The 26,926-nt window shown below is 38.4% G+C and overlaps 1 protein-coding gene across 4 annotated transcripts in view; it reads right to left on the bottom strand.

Moving 5' to 3' along the window:
• The window catches only part of GCA (grancalcin), a 47,901-nt gene that overhangs the window by 14,409 nt on the left and 6,566 nt on the right, over positions 1-26,926 (bottom strand). For 2 of the 4 annotated variants that reach the window (XM_032880302.1, XM_032880305.1), the window contains exons 3-4: positions 7,855-8,019; positions 1,158-1,227 (exon numbers count right to left, since the gene is read on the bottom strand). In XM_032880302.1, coding sequence (XP_032736193.1) covers positions 1,158-1,227; positions 7,855-7,998 — 214 coding nt within the window. In that variant the 5' untranslated portion in view covers positions 7,999-8,019. Of the gene's footprint in view, positions 1-1,157; positions 1,228-7,854; positions 8,020-9,924; positions 10,083-14,682; positions 14,755-26,926 lie in introns of those variants that run through there. The other 2 variants (XM_032880304.1, XM_032880301.1) reach the window with 2 other exon arrangements.

Here is a 26,926-nt window from a genome sequence, read left to right as displayed (position 1 = left end):
TTCCATACCTGGTCACTGAATTCTGTGGACAGAATGAAAGCATTTTCAGTTAAAGCCTAAAAAGACTTTGTTCCCATATATTCTCTTATTAAGAAGCTGGTTAATGTTGTATTTTATTGAATTTTTTAAAAAATGACTAGAGATGAAATAGGGAGATGAACAGAGAAATAGAGATGAAAAAGGGAGCTCCAACTCCAAAGAGCACGGAAAGTCCGTTCTGGAATGATAGTGAAGGAATGACAGGAGTGATGGACATTGGGAAGGGTATGTGCTATGGTGAGTGCTGTGAATTGTGTTAAGACTGATGAATCACAAGGGAGCCTGGGTGGCTCAGTGGGTTAAAGCCTCTGTCTTTGGCCCAGGTCATGATCCCAGGGTCCTGGGATCGAGCCCCGCATCAGGCTCTCTGCTCAGCAGGGAGTTTGCTTCCCTTCCTCTCTCTCTGCCTGCCTCTCTGCCTACTTGTGATCTCTGTCAAATAAATAAATAAAATCTTCAAAAAAAAAAAAAGACTGATGAATCACAGACCTGTACCCCTGAAACAAATAATAAATTTTATGTTAATTAAAAAAAAGTAGGTCACAATAAAAAGTTTCAAAATGATGATTAATTTCAGAAAAAGTAAAACAGTATATAAAAGGGGAAATTAATCACACATTATCACAAGACAGAGGAAGAACATTTAGATAATAACAATAAGACAAATACTGATTACTGATGTATACTAATGTGTACTAATGAAATTAGTACTAATGTGTACTAATGAAATTACTACACAGCTCTACTGGAGGGAGGAGGACTGGGAAATAGTCCAATGTGAAGTACTAGGGCAAGAGTGAGTTTCAAGTTCCAAGAGAGTTAATTCTCATCTTCCATAGCAGGATATCAACTGTTAATCATTAAAACTGAAAATCTATAGTGATAAAAGCATGCTATTTTGAGATCTGGAAGCAAATTTCAAAAGGATCAGCTGCAAAAGCTAAATGAAATTTCCTATATGAGTGGTTAACATTGGGGAGATAATTATGCACAAGGAACAAGTTATTTTCACAATAAGCTTTGCAGAACTATTTGACTCTTTAAATTATGTGCATATATAACTTCAATAAAAAGATTTTTAAAAAAATTTTAAATAAGGGGTGGGGAGAAGATCTCACGAGAATAAGCTCCATTAATTCCAGACTGTGTCAAACATTTCTGAAGTTCCTCAGCATCCACTTCACCATCCTGTCAAAAAATAATTATAATCTGATTTAATGCACAATTATATCAAATCATACAAGTATGCTAATTGGCTGTTTTAGGCTATTCAATAAATATGCATTCTTTAAAACATTATTATCAACTACAAAATTATAGAGGTAATTACTGACAGCAAAGGCATATTATAAAACAGCACAGAAAGTAAATAACTTTTTCACAATCAACTTATATTCTATTAATATTTAAGAACTTCAAGTATAATTTATTTTTTCTTCTTCTGAGAAACACCATAATCATTCTGACCTATAATAGGTCAAAATACCTAGTGAGAATCTTGCATCTCTACTTAAAATGGGAAAATGACCAAAGAAAAATCTCAAAAACATTCCCCTAATGGCCCCTTTCATGGGGTGTTACTTTTAAGGGATATGAAGCCATAACTGGAAGGAGAGAATAACTTCCCCCTACTTCCCCAGCTACCCCCAGCAAAATTTTTAGAGTCATCCTGCATCTTGTTGCTATTCTGATTATTTCCCAAACATTCTTGTTTGAACTTACTAGGGGAAATAATTTTTTTTTAACATAATCAAGAAATCACAATGGAAGTGAAACAGGTTGAATATTCCCATTATGTTTCAGTACCTCTACCTATTTTCTACAAAAATATACAGAGTAATTTACTTGAAAGCATCATAAACACTGTCACAAATGCAAAACAATAGCTCTGAGAAAGAATCAGGGAAACAAATTTAAAACACGAACTTTGAAAGAGTTTGGTTTTGTAAGAGACCCAGTAAATAAAGAAAAAATGTTTACAACCAACTTCCAAGAAGTACTGTAACTACTCATATTCTAATGAGTCTTTAATAAGGCATTCCTTATAACAAAAATTCCAGTGGTTCTAACAAGAATTAAAAAATGTAAGAAGCATTCTTTCCAATGGATCATGCACGTGCCTACACAGATTATCTAAGTGTTCCTTTCTCTGCCATGCATAGTTCTGGGATTTTGTTTATAAAATTTTAATAAATTCTGAACTAAGAAAACTATACTTTAAAAAATTAGCCATATGTTTAGAATCAAAAGTACGCTAGCAATTTTTCCTCCAATGATAAAGACTTTAGAAGGAATCTTTATTTAAGCGATTACCTACCTTCCTGCTGTATCAAACCATTTTTATATTTCAAGACTTTGAAACACTACACAAACACTTCTAACATGATCTAAGAAATCATCAATAAAAAACCAAACAAACAAAACAATCAATGAAGTTCACACTGCCACTGTCCAGTGTCTCAGTGAAACGATGGCACAGACAGCAGATCCTTGTCAATTACTGCAGGCTAAATTTTGAAAGACCTTTTTTTTACAAATTAGTAAAACAGAAGCAAAAGAAGGAAATGACTTTTCTCTCATTTTTAATTTAAAAATGCCTCCTATCTTCTACTACACTAAAGATAATGTGGTCATAAATTACCTTTTTCTTTGACTTTTCTTAAGTGGAAAATTGATACTACACCTGAGAATAAAACTAATGAGAATTACTAAGCTTCATCAATTTTTTTCCTCATTTATAAAAATAATGCCTTGTGCAAACAACAGGCTCAAAATGAAAACTTTCTAGAAAAGAGCAATTTGAATTTACTAAAAACCTTGACCAATTCAATTAAAATGAAGGAAATCAATCCTATGTGGTCTGATGATAATCTCTGTTCAAATACAAGCTTCTTCTCTAACATCTCAGAGAAAAGTCCACTTAGCACACAGAGGACCTTTCTCTGGATTCTGTACACTCAAAGACATATGCACAGTCAGGGCAGGGGGCTTGCGTCTGAGGACTTCACAAGGCATGGGGACTGTGAGTGGCACACCACCTGAACACACGAAGTGAGACGGGATGCTCTACTCAGGACAAGAGGCAAAACAAACTATACTACAGACTATCTCCTGATGATACCATTTCTGAGACGTGGAAGGCTTAGGAAAGCAGAACTAAAATGCTGGGCTCAGCTATCTCCAATACCACTACCTGGGAGGAGCCCTGAGCTGTCATGAAATTGGATTCTGGACACAATGGAGGTGAGGAAAATCACAAAACCACTAGATAAGGAAGACTGACATGAGTACAGAGGGAGACACAAAAGAGGACAAAAAAAGGGAGGGAGGAAATAAACAAAAACTCCATGTTAAATAGGTTTAGAAACCAAAATCCCAAAATACCTTAACAAATCAACTGTTCAGAAAGACAGCCAACAAAAAGCTCATACAAGATGAAAATAATCTTACAAAGTAGACATGAAAACAAGTATGTTAAGATAGTGCAGAGAAATAAATGAACAGATGTCTTCCATTTTAGAAAGAACCATTCACTTAACAAGTATTTCTTGAGCCCCCTACTATGTTCAAGCACCACTAAATGGACTAGTATCAGTGTCCAACAGAAACTCTTTGCTTTCACAGAGCTTACTTTTTAGTGGTGGAAGAGAGACAATAAATCAAAAATTATATTTGATGGTAATAAGTACTAAGGGGAAAAATACAGCAGAGTAAAAGTGATACGGAGTGTGTATATGGGCTCTATGCGGTGGACCAACACTACTTTATACAGACAGTTAAGGAAAGCCTCACTAAGGCTGATAAAGTGAATTCACCTATAACTAAATCACTGATAGGCGGATTTACTTACAGCGTAAAAAAAGTGAATTTCAAGATCTGAAGGAAGAAAGGAGCAAGCTATGCAGATATCTGAAGGAAGAGTGTTCTGGGCCTGCGTTGTCTAATACAGTGGCCACTAGCCATATAGTTCACTGGGCACCGAAACATGGCTAATCTCATCTGAGATGCTCTGTAAGTGTAAAATAGATGCCAAGTTTCCAAGACTTCGTAACAACAAAATTGCAAAATACTGTTAATAACTTTTATATTGATTACATGTTGGTATATTAGTATTTTTGATATATTGGGTTAAGTAAAATATATTGTGAAAATCAATTTCACCTTTTCCTTTACTTTTTAAAATGTAAAGCCTCTGGTAAGAGGCTTCAAAACTACCTATGTGGCTTACATTTGTGGCTCTTTTATTCTGTTTACTTTGGACAGTGCTATTCTAGGCAAAGACAACAAGCATAAAAACAAGAGAGTGCTCTCTCAGTGTTGCCATAATCTTCGCCTGTTTATCTTTAGCACTTCCTTCCTGTGCCATTATCATTCCTTGTGTGTCTATGTCCCTGACTTGGCAGAGATCTTCTAAGTCAGTTTCACTCATCTCTGCAACCCCAAGCCCTAGCATCGGACATAATACAAGGCAGGTTAGTTGTCTGGTAGAATGAAGACAATTATCATTGGTTCTTGGTTCAACTATAGTCATTTCTGACAGTTTGTGGCCATGTCCATTTACTATTTCCAAAGGTTGAAAATATTATAACTTCTCTTTCAAGTGTCAATTAAATTTAAAAATATAAAATCTAATTGATGAGTGAAATTCTATTTTACATGTTGTTTTTTCAGGATTTTCGGGGTCTGAAGAACAACCTGACTAGCTTTTCTACAAGTTATTATCATAAGAAAGCATTCTCCTAGTATACTACTTCATACTCATATTTCATACATTTTATGAAAACATGTTATCTTAATTGACTAACAAGTAATGTCTTCCTAAATTCTATGTAGAAAATCCAAGCGATCTCTTTGGATCTCCTTATTGCAGTGTGAGCTAATGATAATGATCAACTCTATAAACCCTAACAAAAGAGCTTTAGTGGTAGAAAACTACATTTTCTAATTGAAGAAGACCTTTAGTTAGATCATTAACAAAAAATTAGTTGCCATTGGTTAGGTTAACTAATAGGCAGCAAGATTTTGAAATGATACCCAAGTTCAAGTCCTATTTGTTCAGTTACTAAACCTTAATCTCCAGTTATTCATTTATAATAAAAAGGTACATCCATCCTGCCTACCTCTGTGTGAAAAAGGAAAAGCAATATGCACATTCAAGTTAAAGCTGTTGGTATTACTTACATTCATGTCTCATGTGTGTATGTGTGTATGTGTATTTGCAAAGGTACAAATCGGAATTTCCCCTAAACAACTGATGACTGAATCATTACTGCTCAAAAAATGTCATCCAATAAAAAGGAACACTGTAGAAACCTTTAATTGGACATTTCTCATAGAACATCATTAATTATGAGACCTATCCAAAAAAACAAACAAACAAAAAAAAACAGATGCAGAGGTGAGTTCAGTAAACTTACCTGATTCCTTAAAGCTGGGCAAAATTCAACATTTAAAATAACTATTTAAATATTTAGACTAAACACTGAAAATGGGACAGCTTATACATCCAACCAATACATTTACTGAATGGTTAATATATTTCTAGTGCTTAAGGGAGAAAATGTCAAGGGCCATGTTCTCATGGAGTTTTACTATTCAAAAGCACAAAACTAGGGGTGCCTGGGTGGTGCAATCAGGTAAGCATGGCAATTTGGTTTTGCCTGAGGTCACAATTTCAGGGTTGTGAGATCAAGCACTGACCGCCACCCAAAATCAGGTTCTGCACTTAGCACAGAGACTGCTTGAGATTCTCTCTCTCTCCTTCTCCCTCTGCCCTTCATCCCATCTAAAATAAATAAAACTTCAAAATCACAAAACTGTGAAAAAAATTTTTTTTAAGATTTTATTTATTTGACAGAGATCACAAGTAGGCAGAGAGGCAGGCAGAGAGAGAGGAGGAGGAAGCAAGGCTCCCCACTGAACAAAGAGCCCGATGAGGGACTCAATCCCAGGACCGTGGGATCATGACCCGAGCCGAAGGCACAGGCTTTAACCCACTGAGCCACCCAGGTGCCCCTACAACTGTGAAAAATTTAATGCGAATATCAAATAGTACAAACATGCAAATTATTGTTCCCAATTGTAACACTGAAAGAGTTCAGAAGTCAAATAAAAGTCTCTAAATCTACGCCCAGTTTCTATGTTTTAACTTGTAATTTTATAAAATAAATTTATTATATAGTCATTTATAGATACAGACTTATTCCAGCATTACACTACTTAAGAGTTATCATATAACAGCATTGCATTTAGTTGCAAACAATAGAAAATACTATCAAAGAGGTTTAAACCAATAATGGTTTATTTATTTTTTTATTTCTTATTAACAGAGAATGCATTGTTTTTCAGGGGTACAAGTCTCTAACTCATCAGTCTTACACAACACACAGCGCTCACCACAACACATCCCCTCCCCAACGTCCATCACCCAACCTCCCCATCCCTCCCATCCCCTTCCCCTCCAGCAACCCTCAGTCTCTTACGGATTGTCTCCCTTTCTGGTTTCATCTTGTTTTGTTTTTTCCTCTCTTCCCTACTTATTTCGCTTAGCACAATACCCTCTAGTTCCATCCACATCGTTGCAAATGGAAAGATTTCTTTCTTTTTGTGGGGAGAGGGGTTGCTGCATAATATTACCCCAAAGTTTATAGCAGCAACATCCACGAAACCCAAACTATGGGAAGAGCCCAGAAGTCCACTGAGAGATGAATGGATAAAGAAGATGTGGTATATATATACACTAATGGAATATTAAGGGTTTATTGTTTTATACAAGAAGTCTGAGGCTAGGCAGAACAGGACTGTATGGCAACTTTACAATGCCATCCATCTCTTTACATTTTTCTACATATCCCATCCAAAGGCTGTTATCTCAAGCTTGTTGACACAAGGTACAAAGGTGGCTGTAGCACTTCCCTATCTCAAGTTCCCTTTCCAGGCAGGAAGAATCAAGGAGCAAAAAGGGCCATTACTAGTTGCCAGGAAGGCTTTTCTCGTTTAGAAAAGGAAAACATCCTAAAGAAATTGCACCTAGGTCTCAGTGGCCAGTCCTGTGGCACACAGCTACCTTTACTAGATTCAAGGTGTCTGGGCTTGTAGTAGGGCTTTTCCAACTTCTACCACAGAAGGGAAAAAGAGGTTGTGAATGGAATTGGGGTCACCAAAACAAAGTGTCCGCCATATATAATAATTCTGTGTATATCCTCTATAAATAGCCAAGCATATGGGACCTAGTGAACACTCAAGTGAATGAATAAATGAAAAATGTTATCAAAGTCCTGTGAAATTCTAACTACTCTCTTGAGTTTTTCTTGGTGAATCTAAAAGAAGAGATACAGACTATGACTAAGACTCAAGTGTGAATCTATCTCTTCTTACTACTCTGATATTTGAACTTCTATTCTGGTGTTTTCTTTACCCTTTCCTGACTGGTTTTACCATCAAGTCTCTCCCCGAACCATTCACAATTTAAAAGTCTCCTTTTTGATACTGTGTCCCAGCTTCCTCATGGAGATTAACATGTAGATCATGTAGATCTATTTTCCCCAATCCTCTCTGGCTCAGTCACCATGCACCACACTATTTCTAGTCTTCGCGAAACGAACAATGTGTCAGGCATCATACCAATGGACTTCTAAAAATGAAATAATTATGACTATACTCATCTCTGATCTCAAGATAAAAATCAGTCTAGATAAGCTTAAAATACAAATTTCATATGCATGTAAAATAACACACTAGGTAATAGGTGACATTTCTTTTAAATAGCAATCACTTCCAAAAACCGGTATTTGTGCCATGTATTTAACACCTCACCTGTCCAGCAACAGCAGTGAAGTATGTCCACATGGGGTCTCCCGCTGAGGAATAACTGTCAGAATATGCTGGGTATCCACCAGGGAGCAGGTTTGGCCCTGTTCCTGGAACTGGTTGTCCCATCTGCATCTGTATTCCTGGCATCTGACCACTGAAATTTCCAAACTATAAGAGTGAAAAAGGATAAGGTTTTTAATACAAATATTACCTGTTACCCACTAAAGTTGGTATGAAAGAAAATATTTATGATGAGTCCACAGAAAAGCAAGAATAGAAAGAGTTACTAAAAGCAACCGAATTCATATTACAAACGCTATTAGCTACAAAATCCTAGATGTCCTGCATTAGGAGGTAACTGAGTTCATTAACACGTTATCCAACAACAAAAGAAGTGTAACACACACAAAAAAACCTCTCTAGCCTCTGAGAACTTAATCTAACAGATGAACCTGAAGCGCACTTTTCAAGTGTTTACCATCAACATCACCGAAATAAAAAGCAAAAAAATACAAAACAATTTCACCTGCAGTCAAACTAAGTAGTAGTATACTTCAGACACATACTTAGAAGAATACATGGTAAACACAATAAAACTGTGAACTAGGCATGGGAAACTGCATAGAATGCAAACACCGTCTCCACCAGAAAATATTTTTTTTTAAAAAGCAAGACACCAATAAACAGATCAATAAAGTGATTAATTCCAACCACAGTCTTCAAAACTAATAAGAATAACAATAAGAATACCAACAAAAATAATACACAGCTAATATTTACTGAGGTTTTTTTTTATAGCCCAGGTACTAAGTATTTTCCATCATGTGCTTTGATTTTCCAAAAATGTTATGAGGTATTAAACTACTATGTCTCTTTTGTCATTGAGAACCTGAAACTTCGAGAGGTTTCCTAATTCGGTTAAGGTCAAATAACTAATAAGAAGGAGACTCTGGTTCAAATGTAAATATTCTGATGTTTGTTTCCTGCTATGGCTATGGCTTCTCTCTACTTTTTTAACTTTGGAACTTGGTATACATTTTAATACCTTAGGCATTTTACTGAGCATTTTTATGAGTCTGGAAGAGAAAGAAGCATCAAGATTGTTATTCCATACTGAACAAAAATCTTGACCTGCATCCTTGAAAGATGAATAGAGATTGTCAGAAGGCAAAAAAGAAAGAAAAAATTTATTCTAAAGTGGGGGGAGGGAAGGAATCATAAGATGGGATACTATCAGCAGTTTGAAGAGCTGAGCAGCTGGATGTGTAAGGGTAAATGTATGGAGGAAGTGCTGGAGCTCCAGAAGATGCCTTTCAAACTCCAGGAAACGCACAACTAGATTATCAAACAATGAAGTACAAGTAAACAGTAAACGTTAAAACAATATAATGGATTAAAAACAAGCAAACAAAAAAAGATGAGATTTTTAAAAAGTTGCTTCTTTTAAAAGAAGAAAAAAGACCATTAAAAGATACCCAATAAAGCAATTTCAGGAATTAAAAAAAAAAAGTATATAACCACAAATTACAATTTCCAACTCTCAAAGGAGGTTAAGGATAAAAAGTTATGTAAGGAAGAATAACCTAATCACTTCCTACCTCCCAAAAAAGTCTAGAACAGATTGCCCTTGGTAGAAGAGTAAAAATTGGGAGACATCTGGCACACCTTAATTTATTCATAAGCAACTTAAAGGACAGAAAACAAGAAGTGGCCAAAAATTCTGAAAGAGGACGTCCAGCAAAACTGAGGAAGGTGGGGGTCGACCACAAAATATTACTGCAACAAGAAAAGGGCGCTTTAGTTCCTCCAATCCGGGAAGAAACTTTCCAAAACCACAGCACATCCCCGCCTCACAAGGACTCGACTAAGGCGCCCCCAGGGACCAGAAGACCTGTGGCTCCCTGCTCTACCCTGGCCCCAGGCTCCAATGCCGCGAGGTGTCTCAACTCCGCGAAGTACCAGAGACCCCTCAAACCAAGCGGATGCAGGGGGCGGACCCCGCACGCTGGCACCGCCCACAGGGGCGCCCCACCCCGCGAGGGCGGAGGCGGCGGAGGAGGTGCCCTGACTCACCGCTCCTCCGTATCCCGGGTAGGCCATTACGAGCCAAGCAAGCGTGCCTCGTCACCCTTCGAGTCAGCGTCCGCCCTACTGGGAGAAAGGCGAAGCTGCAGGTGCAGGGTAGACGCAGAAGCAGGGGAGGCTGAAAGACGCGCAGGCCGTGCGATTTACTTCCCTGTGACTGCCCCTTCCCGGTGTCCTACCCCGCCCTGCTCGGTTCCGATTGGTTGAGTTCGGAGCCCAAGCGGCCGAAGCCCCCGCCTTCCCGGAGTCTAATCCCACCCATGTCATCTCTGATTGGCTTCACGCACCCAGCCCCCTTCTGTTCGGCTCCTATTGGCTCGCTCAGGTCTCGCGCTCTCTCCTCACTAAACTGCAAAAGTCTTTGCTCCAGTAACTTTCACTCTTTTCGGCTAGGTTCTCCAGGCTGCATTGTTTTTTTTCTCCCGAGAACCCCCAAACCCGCCAGTCCATGACTTCTTTTAGTCTATTCCTTCACTCTTTTGAGCTGGACTTCCAAGTCTGCATCTGTGAATTTCAAAACTTTTCAATTACTCACGTTTATTTTTGCATCGTGTTGATGTCAGATCACCAAAACTTTGAAACCTCTCTGCCCCAAGGGGAGTGCTTCTGAGCTAAAACCCACTTGATGCGAAATTTTACCAAAAGGTTATTTGTAGTTTGTTTGGTGGGTAAATGGCGAATAGGGTTGCCAGATTTAGCAAATAAAAATACAGGATGTCTGGTTAATTTAATTTTCAAATAAACAATGATTTTTTAAAATATATGTATGTCCCAAATATCACACGAGACATGTCTGGTTAATTTAATTTTCAAATAAACAATGACTTTTAAAAATATATGTATGTCCCAAATATCACACGAGACATACAGTTACAGTAAAAAATTATTCACTGTTTATATGTTAATATACAGGGTAGCCTGTATATTTTCTGACAACTCTACCGATGACCCAACCTTTGTACAAACTCTTAGGATGTCCTTCGTAATTATATCCACCGAAGGGAACAGCTTGGTTTTTATCACTTGGTGAAAAGTTAAACAGTTACTTTAATTTATTCGGTAAGAGTAATTGACAGTTCTGCTTTTCTCTGGAACTCAGATGAATTTTGTAGCTCTGGCTTTAAAAGGACAGGATGCACATATACACCCACCAAACGGCTTTAGTAGCTTTAGCTTAAAAACAAAGAAAAAGACCAGGATGATATTATCTCTGAAGAATGTGACAACCCCTAAAATGTTTTTTAAAAATAAGAATGTGGGGGGGAAAAGGCGTAGGATGTGGGGGTAAAAAAGCATCAGCTGTCTATTAGCAGAGGAAAACCACCTTGCAAAGCTGAGTAATAAATGCCCAGCTACACTACTGAGAAGGAACCTTGTGAAACTTAATTTTATCAGGAAGAGGCAGAGAAAAAGGAAGATGGCTAATGCGCAAGCCACTCTTGAGAAAGTGTGTTAGTTCCTGTAACACAATAAGAAATAATTTAGACAGTAAGTTTTGATTATTGGACTAAATGGAGGGAGATCATACTTGGTAAGAGGAAAAACATGTGACTGTTAAAGCATGAAGTGATAATTTACTACAGAGCAAAACAAATTGTTGCAAGGTTTTATTCTAATTGACTAACTACATATTCAAAGAAATGATCAGAAAGGATAGAGTGTTTTACATTTATAATGTTAGTCTAAATCTGTGGTTAGAATTTTTGTGCATTTTTTTTCATATTTATAATCTTAGTTTGTATTGGGTTTGTGTATGTTGGGGTCAAGTCGCCATGGGTTTCTTGCATTTCTACACATGTAGTTTCAAAGATAGGGATATTTCCCTCAAGGGCAGAGAAATTTGTTGCAGGATAACAAAGATAATGTGTTCCTCCAGGACAAAGTATAGGTTGGTTTGCTAGCATGACATTTCTAAACTTGGACTTGTCCATTATTCTGATCCAAACCCTGGCGGCTTGTGCAGCTCCAGTTCACACTGACAGCCTTGGGAGCAAGAAGAATCTATGAGTCTGAAGCTCGCGCTGCCTGTGGTGCTATGAGTAATAAAACCCTTGGTCTCTGACAGAGGAATATCACGCATCTGTCAACTTCTAAGAAACTGTGGCAGACGGCTTGTTAGCTTACAAGTGGGATAAAATATCAGGTCCTTCCCAGTTCTTGGCAGTGTATCTCTTTCTTAGAAAAAGAGCTGCCTAGGGAAACTCCTACTGAAGGACAGTATTCATTTCCGAAATATGCCACGTTGGCATAAGGCTTATTTTGAATTGAAAACAATTGAGAAGAAGCAGATAAAAGAAAATCTCTCTGCTCTCCCTGTATTTGCCTAAAAGCACCACAGAAATTTATAAAAGTGTCCTACTCCTCCCTCCCTACCAGGAAGAACAAAGATGATCCCTCCAGACAACTTTAGACCCTTATCAATGGAGAAGATGCATACTGAAATCTGCATTACAAATCTTACACTTGTTCACACTGCTTTTCCGGGTTCCTCCCCACAGTCAGCCTCCCCTCACCTTTCTTCCTTTTCTTTTTAGCTGAAGATGGTATCTAAGCTAGAATCACCTCTGAAAGTTACTCAGTTTTCCCTGGGTATTTCCCATGTATACATGAGGATACATGTCAATAAACATCTGGGTTTATTCTCTTGTCAATCTATTTTTTATTACAAGGGTCTCAGCCAAGAACTCAGAAAGGTAAAGGAAGAATTGCTTTACCTCTTATAAAGTACTATGTACGATGTACCACAAGTTCCAAAGAGGTCTTTCGACGCACCATCTGCAGCATCTTTCTCTAAACTTCGTATTTCAAATTATAAATGTTCTAGTATAGGAATTTAAAAATTCACTTGAGCCCACACAGATTTTTTTAAAGTAATAGTAATGAAAATTTGGCTCATGGTTCAGTTAGTAGTGTATGACCAGTGTCATTTTATGAAAATGTAATGTATAAAATCCAATTTGAAATTATGCCTTTTTATTTCAGAAAACACTCCACTATTTCATAAAAATAGTTACTTATAGAGTGAACGCTGTGTGACGGGCCCTGTGTGCTATGAGGGGCCGTTCCTCAAAACAACTTCATTGGGTATATACTCTTGAGTATCACCATTTCACACCTGCGAAAGGTAAGGTGGAGAATGGTGTTATCACTTACCCCCAGCTGTGCAGTTAGTAGCAAAGCGGAGATTAGAACCCAGGCAGCTTGGCTGCGGAATGTAGTCTCTTTAACAGTGCATTTCCCCCTCCCTGCCCACTCCCAACCATAGCATTTCCAAACATAGTAAAAATTATTTACACTATAGAAGGAAATGGTTTAAAGAGCAGAAAAACGGCATATCAAAAACTAGACAAATAGAAAGAAAATGCATTGTTTTGCCTAAAATTAGCCAATTACTTTACTTCTCTTACACAGGATACATGTTTTCTGATGCATGTTAAGCTTTCATGATTATGTCTACCTATGGTATTTCTTCCAAATCTGGGTGAACTTTGGTCTTACCATAAATTTAGATATTCAATTAACCAGTACATTTTCTAGTACACTATAAACACTGAGTTATTTAGGTTTTCCTTTCCTATCTGTTGCTACCTCATTTGCTTTCCCCTCTATAGAATGGGGGTTGGGGAGGTGCCTGGGTGGCTCAGTGGGTTAAGCCTCTGTCAGGGTCTTGGGATCAAGCCCCGCATCAGGCTCTCTGCCTAGCAGGGAGCCTTCTTCCCGCGCTCTCTCTCTGCCTGCCTCTCTGCCTACTTGTGATCTGTCTCTGTCAAATAAATAAATAAAATCTTTTTAAAAAAAGTGGTTAAAAAAAAAGAATGGGGGTTCGGGGGGTGTGGGGAATGGGAGAGACAAGGACATGAGAGTTAGTAAAATTTTACTGCTCCTCAGCAAACTTCAGTTCCAGAGCTGGAGGGTACTTCTCCCAAAGAAATTATTTATATGCTAAATACTAAAACAAGACATACCAGCTAATGAAAAACAACACTGGGACACCTGGGTGGCTCAGTCAGTTAAGAGTCTGCCTTTAGCTCAGGTCATGACCCCAGGGTCCTGGTATATCAGGCTCTCTGCTTAGTGGAGCCTGCTTCTCCCTCTCTCTCTGCCACTCCTGCTGCTTGTGCACGTACTCTGTCAAATAAATAGATAAAATCTTCAAAAAAAAAAAAAAAAGAAAGAAAAGAAAAAGAAAAACAACATTAATGGAGCTTATTTTATTTTTTACAATTTTTAAAAAAGATTTTATTTGTTTATTTGAGAGAGTGTGTGAGAGAGAGAGCATGAGCTAGGGGAGAGACAGATGGAGAGGCAGACTCCCTGCTGAACAGGGAGCCCCAATGTGGGTCTCCATCCCAGGACCCTGGAATCATGACCTGGGACAAAGGTAGTTGCTTAACCCACTGACCCACACAGGTGCCCCATGGAGCTTATTTTATATCATTAAGAAATTTCACTTAGACTGATTCATTAATTAAAAGAAATTTTAATGAACATCTATAATGTAGCCCTAGTTTATATGGGAAAAAAAATACACCAAGATTGGGGGAAAGTTTTTGCTTTTCTGGACCTCACATTCTAGCAAGGAGAACAAACAACAATAAGTAAAGACAATGAATAAAGTAGATGGTATGTTAGGAGATGAAAAATGCTACAAAACAAAAGGAAAATGTAAACGGAGATGAGGGGAGTAAGGTGATGATGTGGGAAATAAAAGGAGAAGAAAAATTATTAAATTCCCTTACTACTTACAGCCCATTGATAAGTCCTTGAAACAGGCTGAGTGACATTCCTCTGGGACTCAGCTGCCTGGATGTTGATACACTGATAAGGGCAAAAACTAATCTTAGCCCAACCTCCAGGATCCTGTAACATATAAAAATTCCTTTGGAAACCTCCTTTATCTCTAACCACCTTATCTCTAACCCTCCTTATCTCTAACCACCCCCTGCCCCAAGATACATGTTAGCAGTCATCCCCAATCACACGACCCACCAATATATATCTCATATATAACTCTCTCATTACTAAGGTTTTATTAAACAGTAATAAATGACCTTTTCCCAAAAACAGTTAACCCCCTCAAGGTCCTGGAAACCTTGTTTCCAAAATTCCTTAGAAGCTGACGCTATCCCTAACCCCCTCCCAACTTCAAAGTATATAATGGGCCACTCCTCATGACCCCAGTGCAGCTCTTTCTGCCCACAGGTCCTGTCCCCGTGCTTTAATAAAACCACCTTTTTGCACTAAAGACATCTCAAGAATTCTTTTTTGGCCTTTGGATCTGACCTCACCAACATTCAAAAACTACATCATTGGGAGACCACAGGGGGACCCCTCTCCCTTTAGAGAGCTTTCTTTCTTTTACGTAATAAACTTTAATATAATATGTAATATAAAATATAATATATAAATATAATAATTCACTTAATAAACTATCACTGTGCCCTTTTGTGTCCATGAGCATCATTCTTTGACTCTGTGAGCCAAGAACACTGCAAGCCTGGAACAGTGACAGAATAGGTTGCAGTTTGAAATGAGATGCTCAAGATAGCCTCATTAAGAAGGGGAGGGTATGCTGCTCAAAAACAAAGAAGGTGATGTTTCACCAAAGACTTGGAATGAGTAGGTTAGATATGTAGTTACCTATAGAAAGAATGTTCCAGGCAGAAGTAGAAGGCAGAAGCCTCCTGACCTATTTAGAGAACATCAAGAAGGCTGGTAAGTCTGGCATGGATTGAGCCAGAGCGAAAATCTGAGAGCGGTTACAGGGGTCACTGGGGCAGATCACCCTGGGCCTTTACTGGCCATCGTAAAGACTTTATACTCTGCGTGAGATTAGAAGCCACTGAGGAATTGGAGCTTTAGCAGGACATAATGTGACTTAATTTGTAAAAGATCTCTCTTTCATCTGTGTTGTCAATAGACTGAAGGGGGGTTTGCATAGAAGGAAGGAGACCAGATGGCAATCTGTTGGTAATTTAGAGATGGTGGTGTTCACCGGGGGTGCAGCAGTTGAGATGGTAAGAAGTGGTGAAATTGTTTTCTGTCTTTAAGTGATAGCCCTCAGGATTTACTGATGGCTATCAGATTGGCTTTTCGGTGACATGGTGACAAATACTCTCTCCCTGGCCAAACTCTAGCCAGGTTCTTCTGAGCCCCCTTCTTGACTAGGCCTTAATCCTGGCCTATAAAGAATTGAACAAACACTAACATATTTTGACAGCTCAAGGCTGCATCCCTAGGATGACTCTAGTCCCTTTTAAAGCACTTACCTGAGAGAACTCAAGGCTGCCTAAAGAATTTACTGTTTGTTCCAGCCAGCATCTGAAGATAGGGCTTCTGTGAGAGGGCAGAAGTCTAACTTGGATAAGTGCCCTTAAGCAAAACCCAGATGGATTTCACATAGACTAAACTCCTTTTCCTGCTTTTTGTAACCTTCCATTTCCCCAATACTATAGAGCCTTCACTTACTCCTTCCTTATTCTCTCATTCTCCCTTTCATTTATTTATTTATTCTTAAATATTTTATTTATTTATCTAACATAGAGAATGAAAGAACACAAGCAGGGGGAGGGGCAAAGGGAGAGAGGGAGAAGCAGGCTCAATCCCAGGCCCCTGGGATCATGACCCGAGCTGAAAGGCAGATGCTTAACCGACTGATCCACACAGGTGCCCCTCATTCTCACTTTCAAATGCCCAGTCCCTTCTGTCCAAATCAAAGTTGAATTCAGTTCATACTGGACCTTTTCCCCATTATTATTATTATTATTATTACTATTACTATTATTATTATTTCCCTATTTTTAATAGTATAAATAGTATATTATGGTTTGAAATCATCCTTACCACTTTAACTAGAGTCCTGCTATGTATATCTTTGCCAGTGGTAGAGACTGGAGGAAGAGTTGTTTGGTGAGGCCAAATCAAAACCCAATATTGTACATGTCAGACTTGAGATGTCTATGAAATTAAGTAGTAGTGTCAGGTAGGTTATCGATCTGAAAGGCTGGATGGAGTGAACAGCTACCAACCACCCATTAAGATGCTCTGCATCTTAACGAACCTTGCTATTCTCCGTATGTTACATACGCAACAACTATTGGGAGATAAGGGAGAACTTAGTGTGGAAGGTGGGAAGGATTCCTCCAAAATGGCCCTAATGTGAAAATTAATTATTTAATGCTAATAATGAAATAAAAGGGGTCCAAGAAATTAATGCCTCTTATATCATTTCCCATAAAAAATTAATAACAGAAATAGTTTTTTGACCTAATAGATAAAAGGCATAGTTTACTACATATGCAAAATGATTCTGGCAAACTTTAAATCCATGTAGCTTGAGAAACAACATACATACAATGTCTTAGCTCATGCTGCTGTAACAAAACACCATAGACTGGCTGGCTTAAACAACAGGCATTTATTTCTCACAGTTCTGGAGACTGAAAGTCCAAGATCAAGGTGTCAACAGTATCCATGTGTGGTGAGAACTCTCTTTTTGGATTGCAGATGACTGCCTTCTTGCCGTGTCCACACATGGCCTCTCCTCATTCTTGCTGTGCCCTCTCAGTATGTGGGTGGAGAGAGACCGAGGAAGCAAGTTCTCTGTTGTCTCTACTTGTAAGGACATTAATCCCATCGTGAGGGTCACACCTTCCTAACCTTACCTAAACCTCACCATCCAATGACTTCCAACTCCAAATACCATCACACTGGGGGTTAGGGCTTCAACAAATAAATTTTAGGGGGACACGGTTCAATCTATAGCACACAAAATCTGAAAGATGAGGAACAGGGGACACTTAGTCATCACATCCACTGTTGTACGGTCACCTTGGATCTGCTCTAGAGTTTGTTTATCTATTTTAGCTAAAATGTATTCATATAGATTTCATGCCATGGTTTTAATTGATATGCATGCAATAACTATCATACTTCCTCCAGAAATTATTGTGTATTTATGGAATAATGTCTTTTATGGAATAATGAAGGCTCTATGTGTGTTATTTGTATAAGGCAAAAAAACTTGACGGTATAAAATGAAGCTAACCAGTAATAATTTTATTATAAGTCTAAAACTATTGCAAATGCCTAAAGGTCAATGCCCACTAGTGAGGACAGAGAAAAATAATAAGCTTCACAAATAAGAAAGAAGTAAATATTATTTCCCATTTATTACTGAGACCAGCCACTTGACAAACTGACCTTATTCAGCCAAGCTTTCAACAACACAGGTTTTTTTTGTTTCTAATTCTGGTAATATTAAGTACTCTTTTGGCAGAAGCACAAACTCAAAACCAATTTAGAAAACAATAATGCATATACAAAAAGTGTCAACAGGGCTCTTCAGAGAGGTGAAGAATGGTAGTTTCTGAATATATGCTTCCTCACTTGGATCATTAAGCCCTATCAAGCAATTTGGGTTCAACTCGAACTTGTTTAGAATTTTATATATATATATAAAATGTTGACTATAATATGTATTCACAAACAAATGCTCAATAAAAGCTGCAACAGTGGGTTGCTCGGGTGGCTCAGTGGGTTAAAGCCTCTGCCTTCGGCTCAGGTCATGGTCTCTGGGTCCTGGGATCGAGCCCTGCATCGGGCTGTCTGCTCAACTGGGAGACTGCGCCCCCACCCCCACTGCCTACGTGTGATCTCTCTCTCTCTCTGTCAAATAAATAAATAAAAATCTTTAATATATATAAATATATATAAAGCTGAAACACTGATTAATAGCCTCTATAAAATAATTTGTTATTCAGACAACGTTAAATCCAGGTTTCATGCTTGTGAATATCAACTGGACTCCATATTAATAACATAGGATCATATGCTCACAAAACTGACTTTCTAGAAAGTGAAAAATGAAGTCATGTTGATTGAATACTTACTTTACCTGATGCTTATTCCTTTGCTCACATACAATGTGAATTAAGTTAGAATGGTCCTGTTACAAACAAAAATACTTTAATCAAAACAATAAACATGGGGGGCACCTGGGGTCTGAGTTGGTTAAACCATGGACTCTTGATTTCTGCTCAGGTCATGATCCCTGGGTTGTGAGATCAAGCCTAGGGTCAGCTCTACACTGGGCATGGAGGCTGCTTAAGATTCTCTCTCTCCCTCTTTCTCTGCCCTTCCCTCCACCTCCCTCTCTAAAAAATAGTAGATAAATGAAGTGCAGAATGAAACCCATGGACTCTGCTTAACAAAGCAACAGAATCTTTACACAATGGTTTGCTCATAAATTGTTGAAAATGGTAGTTAGTGATATACTTAAAAAAGTATAAAAATAAAAGTGGCCCAGTGCTTAAGCAGATTATGGACAGGCTAAAGCTGAGATCATCCCATTTCTATACCAATCCTTAGATGTTTTGCATATGTATGAAGATAAGATCGCCCCCAACCCTCATCAGCGTAAAACTATTGGTAGGAAAAAGATCTGGTAATAGAAATTTTAAAAATTAAAATCTATTTATATAGCACATGATGCTTTTCAGAGCTATTTCACACATTTTCATACGTGAGTTTCCCCAAAATCTTGTGACATTAGTAGCACCAATTATATTTTAAGAGGAAACTAAGATAGTAATAAGTTGTATTGTGGAGATAGACACACATCAAAACGGTTGCAAAATATTTTAAAAACAAAACATGACCTGATTCATTCATCTGTGGAAAATGACAATGCTCCCATAGTTTTGAATGAGTGAATGGATAGATGAAGTCCCATGCTTAGAGATTTTGAAGTTGCTTAAAGCAAGAGTTAAGCTGTATAACACATTATTGCTTCAACTATCCTCAATTAAAAACTGAACTGAATAAAAAGAAAACAGTATGGTACTCTCCTGTGCAGTCCCTGAGGATTGGAATTATAATATATACTAATATAAATGAGGATCCACGATCGGTGATGGTGCCAGGTGCAAACTGGGTGCGTGTAAGGAGCACAGTTAATGCCGCATCCAAGATCTGCTCTATTTAACCTGCCTAGGACATTTGCTTTGCTCTCCAACCTCTACCCAAAAAACTCAGTTGCTGCCATATCTATCAGAAAACAGCAGATGGCACACTCAAACATTGTAATTGAGGAACTCTAATAAAAGTCACCACTTACAAAGGTGTTAACGTAGTTAACAGGCAGCAATAATGAATGGTACAGCATCTCAATGCAAGCCTCAGTGAGGATCCGTTACTGCACTTAGGATGAGAGGGCAAGACAAAGAAGTAGTGTTGAAACCTAAAGACAGTAGCTTTATGGAGAGGGCCATCTGACACATGACCTTTAATAGAGGGGTACACGATGAACTAACTGCGCAGAAGGGAGCTGAGGGGACCAAAACTACAACCTCAGTCTTTTCCCTGCCTCTGATCTCCCGTCAGTACTTCCACTGGCTGATCTCAATCAGAAGCCAGAGGGAAGGAAAGTGGATGCAGTGCATAAACATCAGCCTCCCAGGCCACAGTGCAAAGTAGAGGGTAGAGCATGGATCTTCAGGAGGAGCAAGTGGAAAATATCATATACACTGAAGAAAAAAATTCTACAACTTACAATCCTGCCAAAACTTAACAACTTTCCTTTCTTTTCTTTTTTAAAGATTTTATTTATTATTTGGAAAAGAGAGAGAGCGCACAAGCAGGGGGTGAGGCACAGGGAGAGGGAGAAGCAGGCTACCCGCTGAGCAGGGAGTCCGACATGGGGCTCGACATGGGGCTCGACATGGGGTTCGAGCCCAGTACCCTGGGATCATGACCTAAGCCAAAGGCAGATGCTTAACTACTGAGCTACCCAGGTGCCCCAAAAACTTCGATTAGAGACTCAACCCATTTATTTTTCTGTAAGGTATGGCAGAAATCCAGGTAAACTGTATAGGGTAAATATTTATAGAACAATTATATTGAATGGTGAATTAAATCCAAAGAGTTGATTAAACAAATAGCTATATAGAAGTGTTGAGAGGGAGTGTAGGGGGTAGAGAGAGAACAGGAACCAAGGTTTTTATTCAGCCACCATGATTTCACTAAAGGAGAATGTAACCTAACAACAGAATCTTTACACAATGGTTTGCTCATAAATTGTTGAAAATGGTAGTTAGTGATATCAGAAAGCATAATTAAATGGAGAGAAGTTACCAAAAGGGCTGAATGGGGACACAGAGAGCAAATAACTAGGTAGATGGATAAAAAAGACCAAAGGGTTCTTTAAATTCAAATTCCGATATAAGATATCTTCCTGCACATTTTCTTAAATAAATATGCACACAAAATAAAAACTGTTTAGAAGGAAACAAAACTCATTTCTGCTGGAAAAGCATGTGCCTAAAATAGATCTCTTTCAGTATAAATTTGAAATAAGTAATTATGATCTCCACTTTTCAGGAAAACATTTATCTGAAAGCTTCTGACCCTGTTATAGTTTTCAATAAAGAGAAAAAAAAACATTTGATATTTAGATCAATTTTGACATTTCTTCTTGATAGCTATTTGATAACATTTATGTATAAATCTATCAGCTAATCACATCATACAGATAAAAAATTAATACCAATGTCAGAGTTAGGATTTCTCTTTATTACTACTGATTTCATTCATTCACACACACACACACACACACACACACACACACAGATTCTGAGTTCAAGAGAATTTGTTAATTGGTGTATTTACTTTATCATCTTCTTTCCTTTATTCTTGATGCTCTAGCATCTAGAGCTTCTCTGACTACAGAGACTGGCCCTCCCAGGACTAGCCAGTTCTTGGAGATAACAAATGACTCACCTTTCATATGTAAACAAGCCAATCCACAGCCCCTGCCCTAAATTACCTCCTCTCTCTGGCTCTTAAATCCCAAATGACAGTGTTCTTCTGCACTAGTCTCCCCAGGGCCAGACACCGGGCAGTGAGGAATAACCTCTATGCCCCAGAGTCCTCTAAAATTATTCAAACTAGTCCATTCTAACTCTGCTTACCCTATCTTGCTTTGCCTTTCCCATAGAAACCGCAATAAAGGCCCTGCCCATGCTTTCCTCTTTTCCCTGCTGCTTTCTTGTGTTTTTCTATAGGAAGGTGTGCCTCCTCCTCTTAGAAATTGTAATAAACTATCTTATCAATGGTAATCATCTCTGATACGTTGGCCTCACCATACTGGAAAAATAAGAAAATGTACATATTAAAACAGTTGGTTCTAGTCATTACGGCCTATGCTAACTCTTGAAGGAACTATGCAATAAATATTTTAGAGATTGATAATTGACTCCAAGCTCACCTGCTGGCTGTGTGACATGGGCAATGCAATACAACTTCTATGAAGCTCGGTTTCTAGGAACCTTTGTTAAATGGGGATATTCCCTACTAGAAGGTCAAGGAGTCCTCTATGTTTTTCTCTGCTTTTATAAAATATAGTACTTTAGGTTTTGACTAAATTATAGTCATGGTTTTATCTTCCCATTAGGAAATACAGATGGCCTACTTTTTCTGTTACCTGTCAAAAATCTATATTGTTCATAGTTAAATTTTACTTCCTTGACACCAGCCAAATCAGTTCCAACACAGTTACTATTTGATAGTAAAATGCCCACAAGAGGGCGGCAGAGGCAACACAATTACTGGCAGGTAGCACACCACAGTCTGAGGAAGGAGCCCAAAGGCTTCCCCTTTCTGAGCACCCCAGAGGAGTCACTTGGTCATCAAAGTTCCATTATGAGCCACAGGCAGTTCTTGGTCCCACCAGAGAACCTGGGCCGGCATTTGGAATTCATTTTGTGAAGAAGCTCAGGTTTTCTCTACAATTCATTGTGGTGGTCCACAAATAGTAAATATTATTCTTAATTCCTAATCAACATACAGCACATTTATGTGCACCTAACCAGTCTATTCCTGAGAAACAACAGATTTCTAAAAAGTATTAAATAGAATATCACTCTCAACCCATGCCTGCAGCCTTATTTACCTCTATCCATCTGCTGAAATAGTAAATACTTCATTTTGAAATATTTTTTTTAAATAGATCATTGGTAGTAATAAAATAATTTGGACCACTCCATATTTAAAAAAAACAATTCTCACATAGTACAATATGTCCCTTTTGAAACTTTTACTGCATTTGAGGGAGAAAGAATCATCCCACTGAAAGGAACTGCACTAAGAAGTTCTACAATTTTGTACCAGTTCTGAAGGTTGGGAAGGGCTGTGTAAGCCCCCCTTAGTCTATGTACCCTCAACACAGATATGCATTACAGACAGGCAAATGCACATTCTAATTAGGAATTTAGAGGAGAAAAGATTAAATTACTTTACTGTAATCAGGAAATATTTTACAAAAGCATTTTTAAAATATTTTAATAACCAATTTAATTATAATTATAAATAACATAGATATAAGTTTTAGTATCATTTAACTCTTTAAAATGTGGTATAGTTTGCAGCCTGAGTAAATAGTGTATCATTCATTCGTTTACTGATTTTACACATGCACTCTTTCATTTATAACAAGTGTAGAAGTCCCTTTCCCTCTGTCTACAATATGGTATATTATTTCCAGAACTTGCCCAACCCTGCTAATATTTGGTTCTACGAAAAATTGATGGGGTAAAGGCAGATGCCAGCCTGAACTCATATTTGTTACTTCTTGGGAAACCATTTAAGGCACCTCTGGTACAATATTTGTTTGTTTGTTTGTTTGTTTGTTTTTAACGAATTCTTAATACATCATGTTCTGGTATTTTAGCACAGACATTTTCAAATGCTTTTCCAAATATATGGAAAATATGGACTTTTTCTGTCATGACAATTTTATTATTTTTTTAATTTAGTCAGGGCCTTGGGGTCATAAGAGATTAGCCACTGTCATATCCAAAATAATGCATTTATTCAGGGCAAAGTTTAACTTTCCTAGTCTTCTTGAGAAGAATTGCCTTAGGGATGCCAGAAAGACTTCAGGTAATGTCAATTTAGAATACTTTTACTGGGGTGCCTGGGTGGCTCAGTTAAGTGTCCAGCTCTTGGTTTTGGCTCAGGTCATAAACTCAGGGTTGTGAGATGGAACCCTGTATTGGGCTCTGGACTCAGCATAGCATCTGCTAGTCCTCCTCTCCCTGTTCCTCCCTTCATGTTCTCTCTCTCTCCCCACCCCCCCACACTCCTCTCAAATAAATAATTAAATAAATCTTAAAACACTTCTCCTGAAACTTGGGCCAGAGGAAAGTCCTTACTGTGTTTGATGATAGAAGTAGATCTTCAGGTACTGTTTCCAGGTATCACCACCAGACTTCCTGCCACCACCAGGGTGCTTTTCTCCTCTAAGTGTTCCTCTCATCTCAATTCCAAAGTATAAAACTTAGAAAAGTTGATCGGCTCTCTTTGAGGTAGGGATGGGGCCCAGAGCCTAGCCCACTGAACCTCTTTCCATCCCCCTCTAAGGGGGATGTCATATTAAATTTCCTCAGAGTATGGTTTGAATATTGGTCACCAAGGGTATGATGAACTTGTAGTAAAAGTAGCCACCCAATGGAGCTTTGTTATGTGTGAAACTTTGATTTCCTGATAATCTTCCTAATTTCCCTCTTCATGGTGGGAAAACCCTGTTGCTCTCTTCTTGTCCCAGATCACCAAAGAATTGGAGACCCCAAAATGGGGAGAGTTTATCAAGTAGATAAGTACAATACACTTGATTCAAGAGTGAGAGTGGGCCACTGCCAGAGTAAGAGTGGCAATGCCCCAGAAGCTCTAGCTGCACCCTTTTAAACCTGCTTTGTGAACATGTGAATTTGGCATTGATTGACATTTTTGATTGATGACTGGTGGTTATTTAACATTTTGGCTTCTGCACATGCATACGGCCTATGCTAACTCTTGAAGGAACCATGATGCAATTGGTTATAATTCTATTTATTTATCTACTGCATATTTATGGATGTGTAATGAATTTTGTTGTGATCTTAAAGGTACTTAAGGGCAAGCTGCGACCCTTGTGTACATGCTCAGCTCTTAGATGTCCCCTTGTAGCTTTTAAGCCAGCTCTGTGGCTGGGTCTTTCCTGTTCTGTTAGCCCTTAGAGGTTGCTCTGAAGGCATCACTGTTAACCCTTGGGGGTGGCTCTCAGGGATTGCCAGCACCTGCTTTATCTCTCCTTGCTCATGTCTAACTAACTGCCTAACAAAAAGTATAAGAAATTCCAGTTGCTTAACATAAGGAAGGTAGTTTTTTCAAATGATAGAAGGGTTCCAACCTTTGTCCCTCATTCTCTTTGCAGAGCCAATAGGTTGGAGAACTACCAAAAGCCTAGGTAACAGGTATAAGATAAGCAAAAATTTTTCTAAAGTCACTCAGATTCAGATTTTTTGCCCTTGTTATCTTCTCTCAAGTTTATAGACATTAGATGACCTTTTTATTTTTTTTATTTGTTTAAAGATTTCATTTATTTATTTGGGAGAGACAGAGATAGCAAAAGAGAGAGAGCAAGCACAAGTGGGGAGGAGAGGGAGAAGCAGGCTCCCTATTGAGCAGGGAGCCTGAGGCAGGACTCAATCCCAGGACTCTGGGATCATGACCTGAGCCAAAGTCAGATGCTTAAGCAACTGTGCCACCCAGGCCCCAAGATGACCTTTTAGCTGAATTTATATATGATTCATTTTTTCCAAATATCTGCTGGAGATTGACATTCTGAAGTGTTCACAGAGCTACTGCCAAGAAGGTATATATTTTCTGTGATGTATAGTAGGTTCCATTTATTCTAAGCAAATATCTGACAATGTCCAGGTCAATTGATTTGGTAGATGAATGTTACAAGCTACAATATCTCTCAGAAAACTACTGAAAATACGTGTTCATTTACATCATGGCTTTAACTAAACTGAATACAAATGATTCAGGAATATGTATACAAAACATAATTGAGGTTTTCATATTCCCTTGGTTAGACCAGGAAACTACCTACTCACTAAAATTTATTTGTAATCCCCAAATCATTACTTTTGATGCTTTCATGATCATTGGTGGACCTGTGCCGAGCAATGAAAAATGTGAGTTGCCCAATGAACATGTTCCCAGCAGAGGTCGAACGAGGCGAAGCTCTGCCTTCTTGTCTCAGCTCTCAAACCGTAAACAAGTGTCCTTTTTGTGGTATATTTAGTGCCAATTCTTGGCATTTTTGTGCTTTTTGTCAGTGATTTCACTGTTTAAAATGCCTCCGAGCATAGTTCTGAAGTGTTATCTGGTGTTTCTAAGCACAGGAAAATCGTGATGTGTCTCATGGAGAAAATATGTGTTAGATAAGCTTCACTCAGGTATGAGTTATAGTGCTTTTAACTCTGAGTTCAATATTAATGAATCAACAATATATATTAATTTAGGAGACATTAAATGGAAACACACACACAAAACAAGGTTATATATTGGTCAGTTTTAGAAATGTAGTGACCAGAGTGTGACCTCATTGCACATGTCACCAGGAACAGCAGGTCAGCATTCACTAATTCAGTACAACTTTATAGTACATGACCACCATGAATAATGAGACTCGGCTGTCCTCTTAGCTGGCCCTAACCCCTAGTTCTCACCTCTGGCCAGAGAGAGGAATCACAAGTGGAACTGAAAGGGAAAATAACTGACTCTAAAGTTTCAGTTGTGGAGATTTGGATGCAATGGATTTGGATGCAATGTATAACTGTATACACCTTTCCATGTGAGTCTAATACGCAGCTAGCTGGGCTTGAGAACAGCTTTCTAAGCTCACTCTGAGGACACAGGAACTGAATGGCAGCTTTGGAACTTCCCATTGGGGGCGCTCTCCAAGGACAATGCGTGTGCTCTCAGGGAAAGCTGCCTGAAAACAGGCTTTTCTAGCCTTCCTTGGGTCATCTTTGTATTTTCATATTCAAATAAAATGGTTTAAGCTTCTATGACAGACAATGCCTTACTATTAAATACCATAATTGTTTAAATTTTGAGCAAATTTCACTTTATTTTAGGGAGGAGGGCACAGTCCAGTTCC

The sequence above is a fragment of the Lontra canadensis genome, unplaced genomic scaffold (assembly GCF_010015895.1).
Source record: "Lontra canadensis isolate GAN:19392208 unplaced genomic scaffold, GSC_riverotter_1.0 scaffold69, whole genome shotgun sequence".
NCBI classification, from domain to species: domain Eukaryota; kingdom Metazoa; phylum Chordata; class Mammalia; order Carnivora; family Mustelidae; genus Lontra; species Lontra canadensis.
This window is presented reverse-complemented; position numbering and strand designations above follow the sequence as displayed.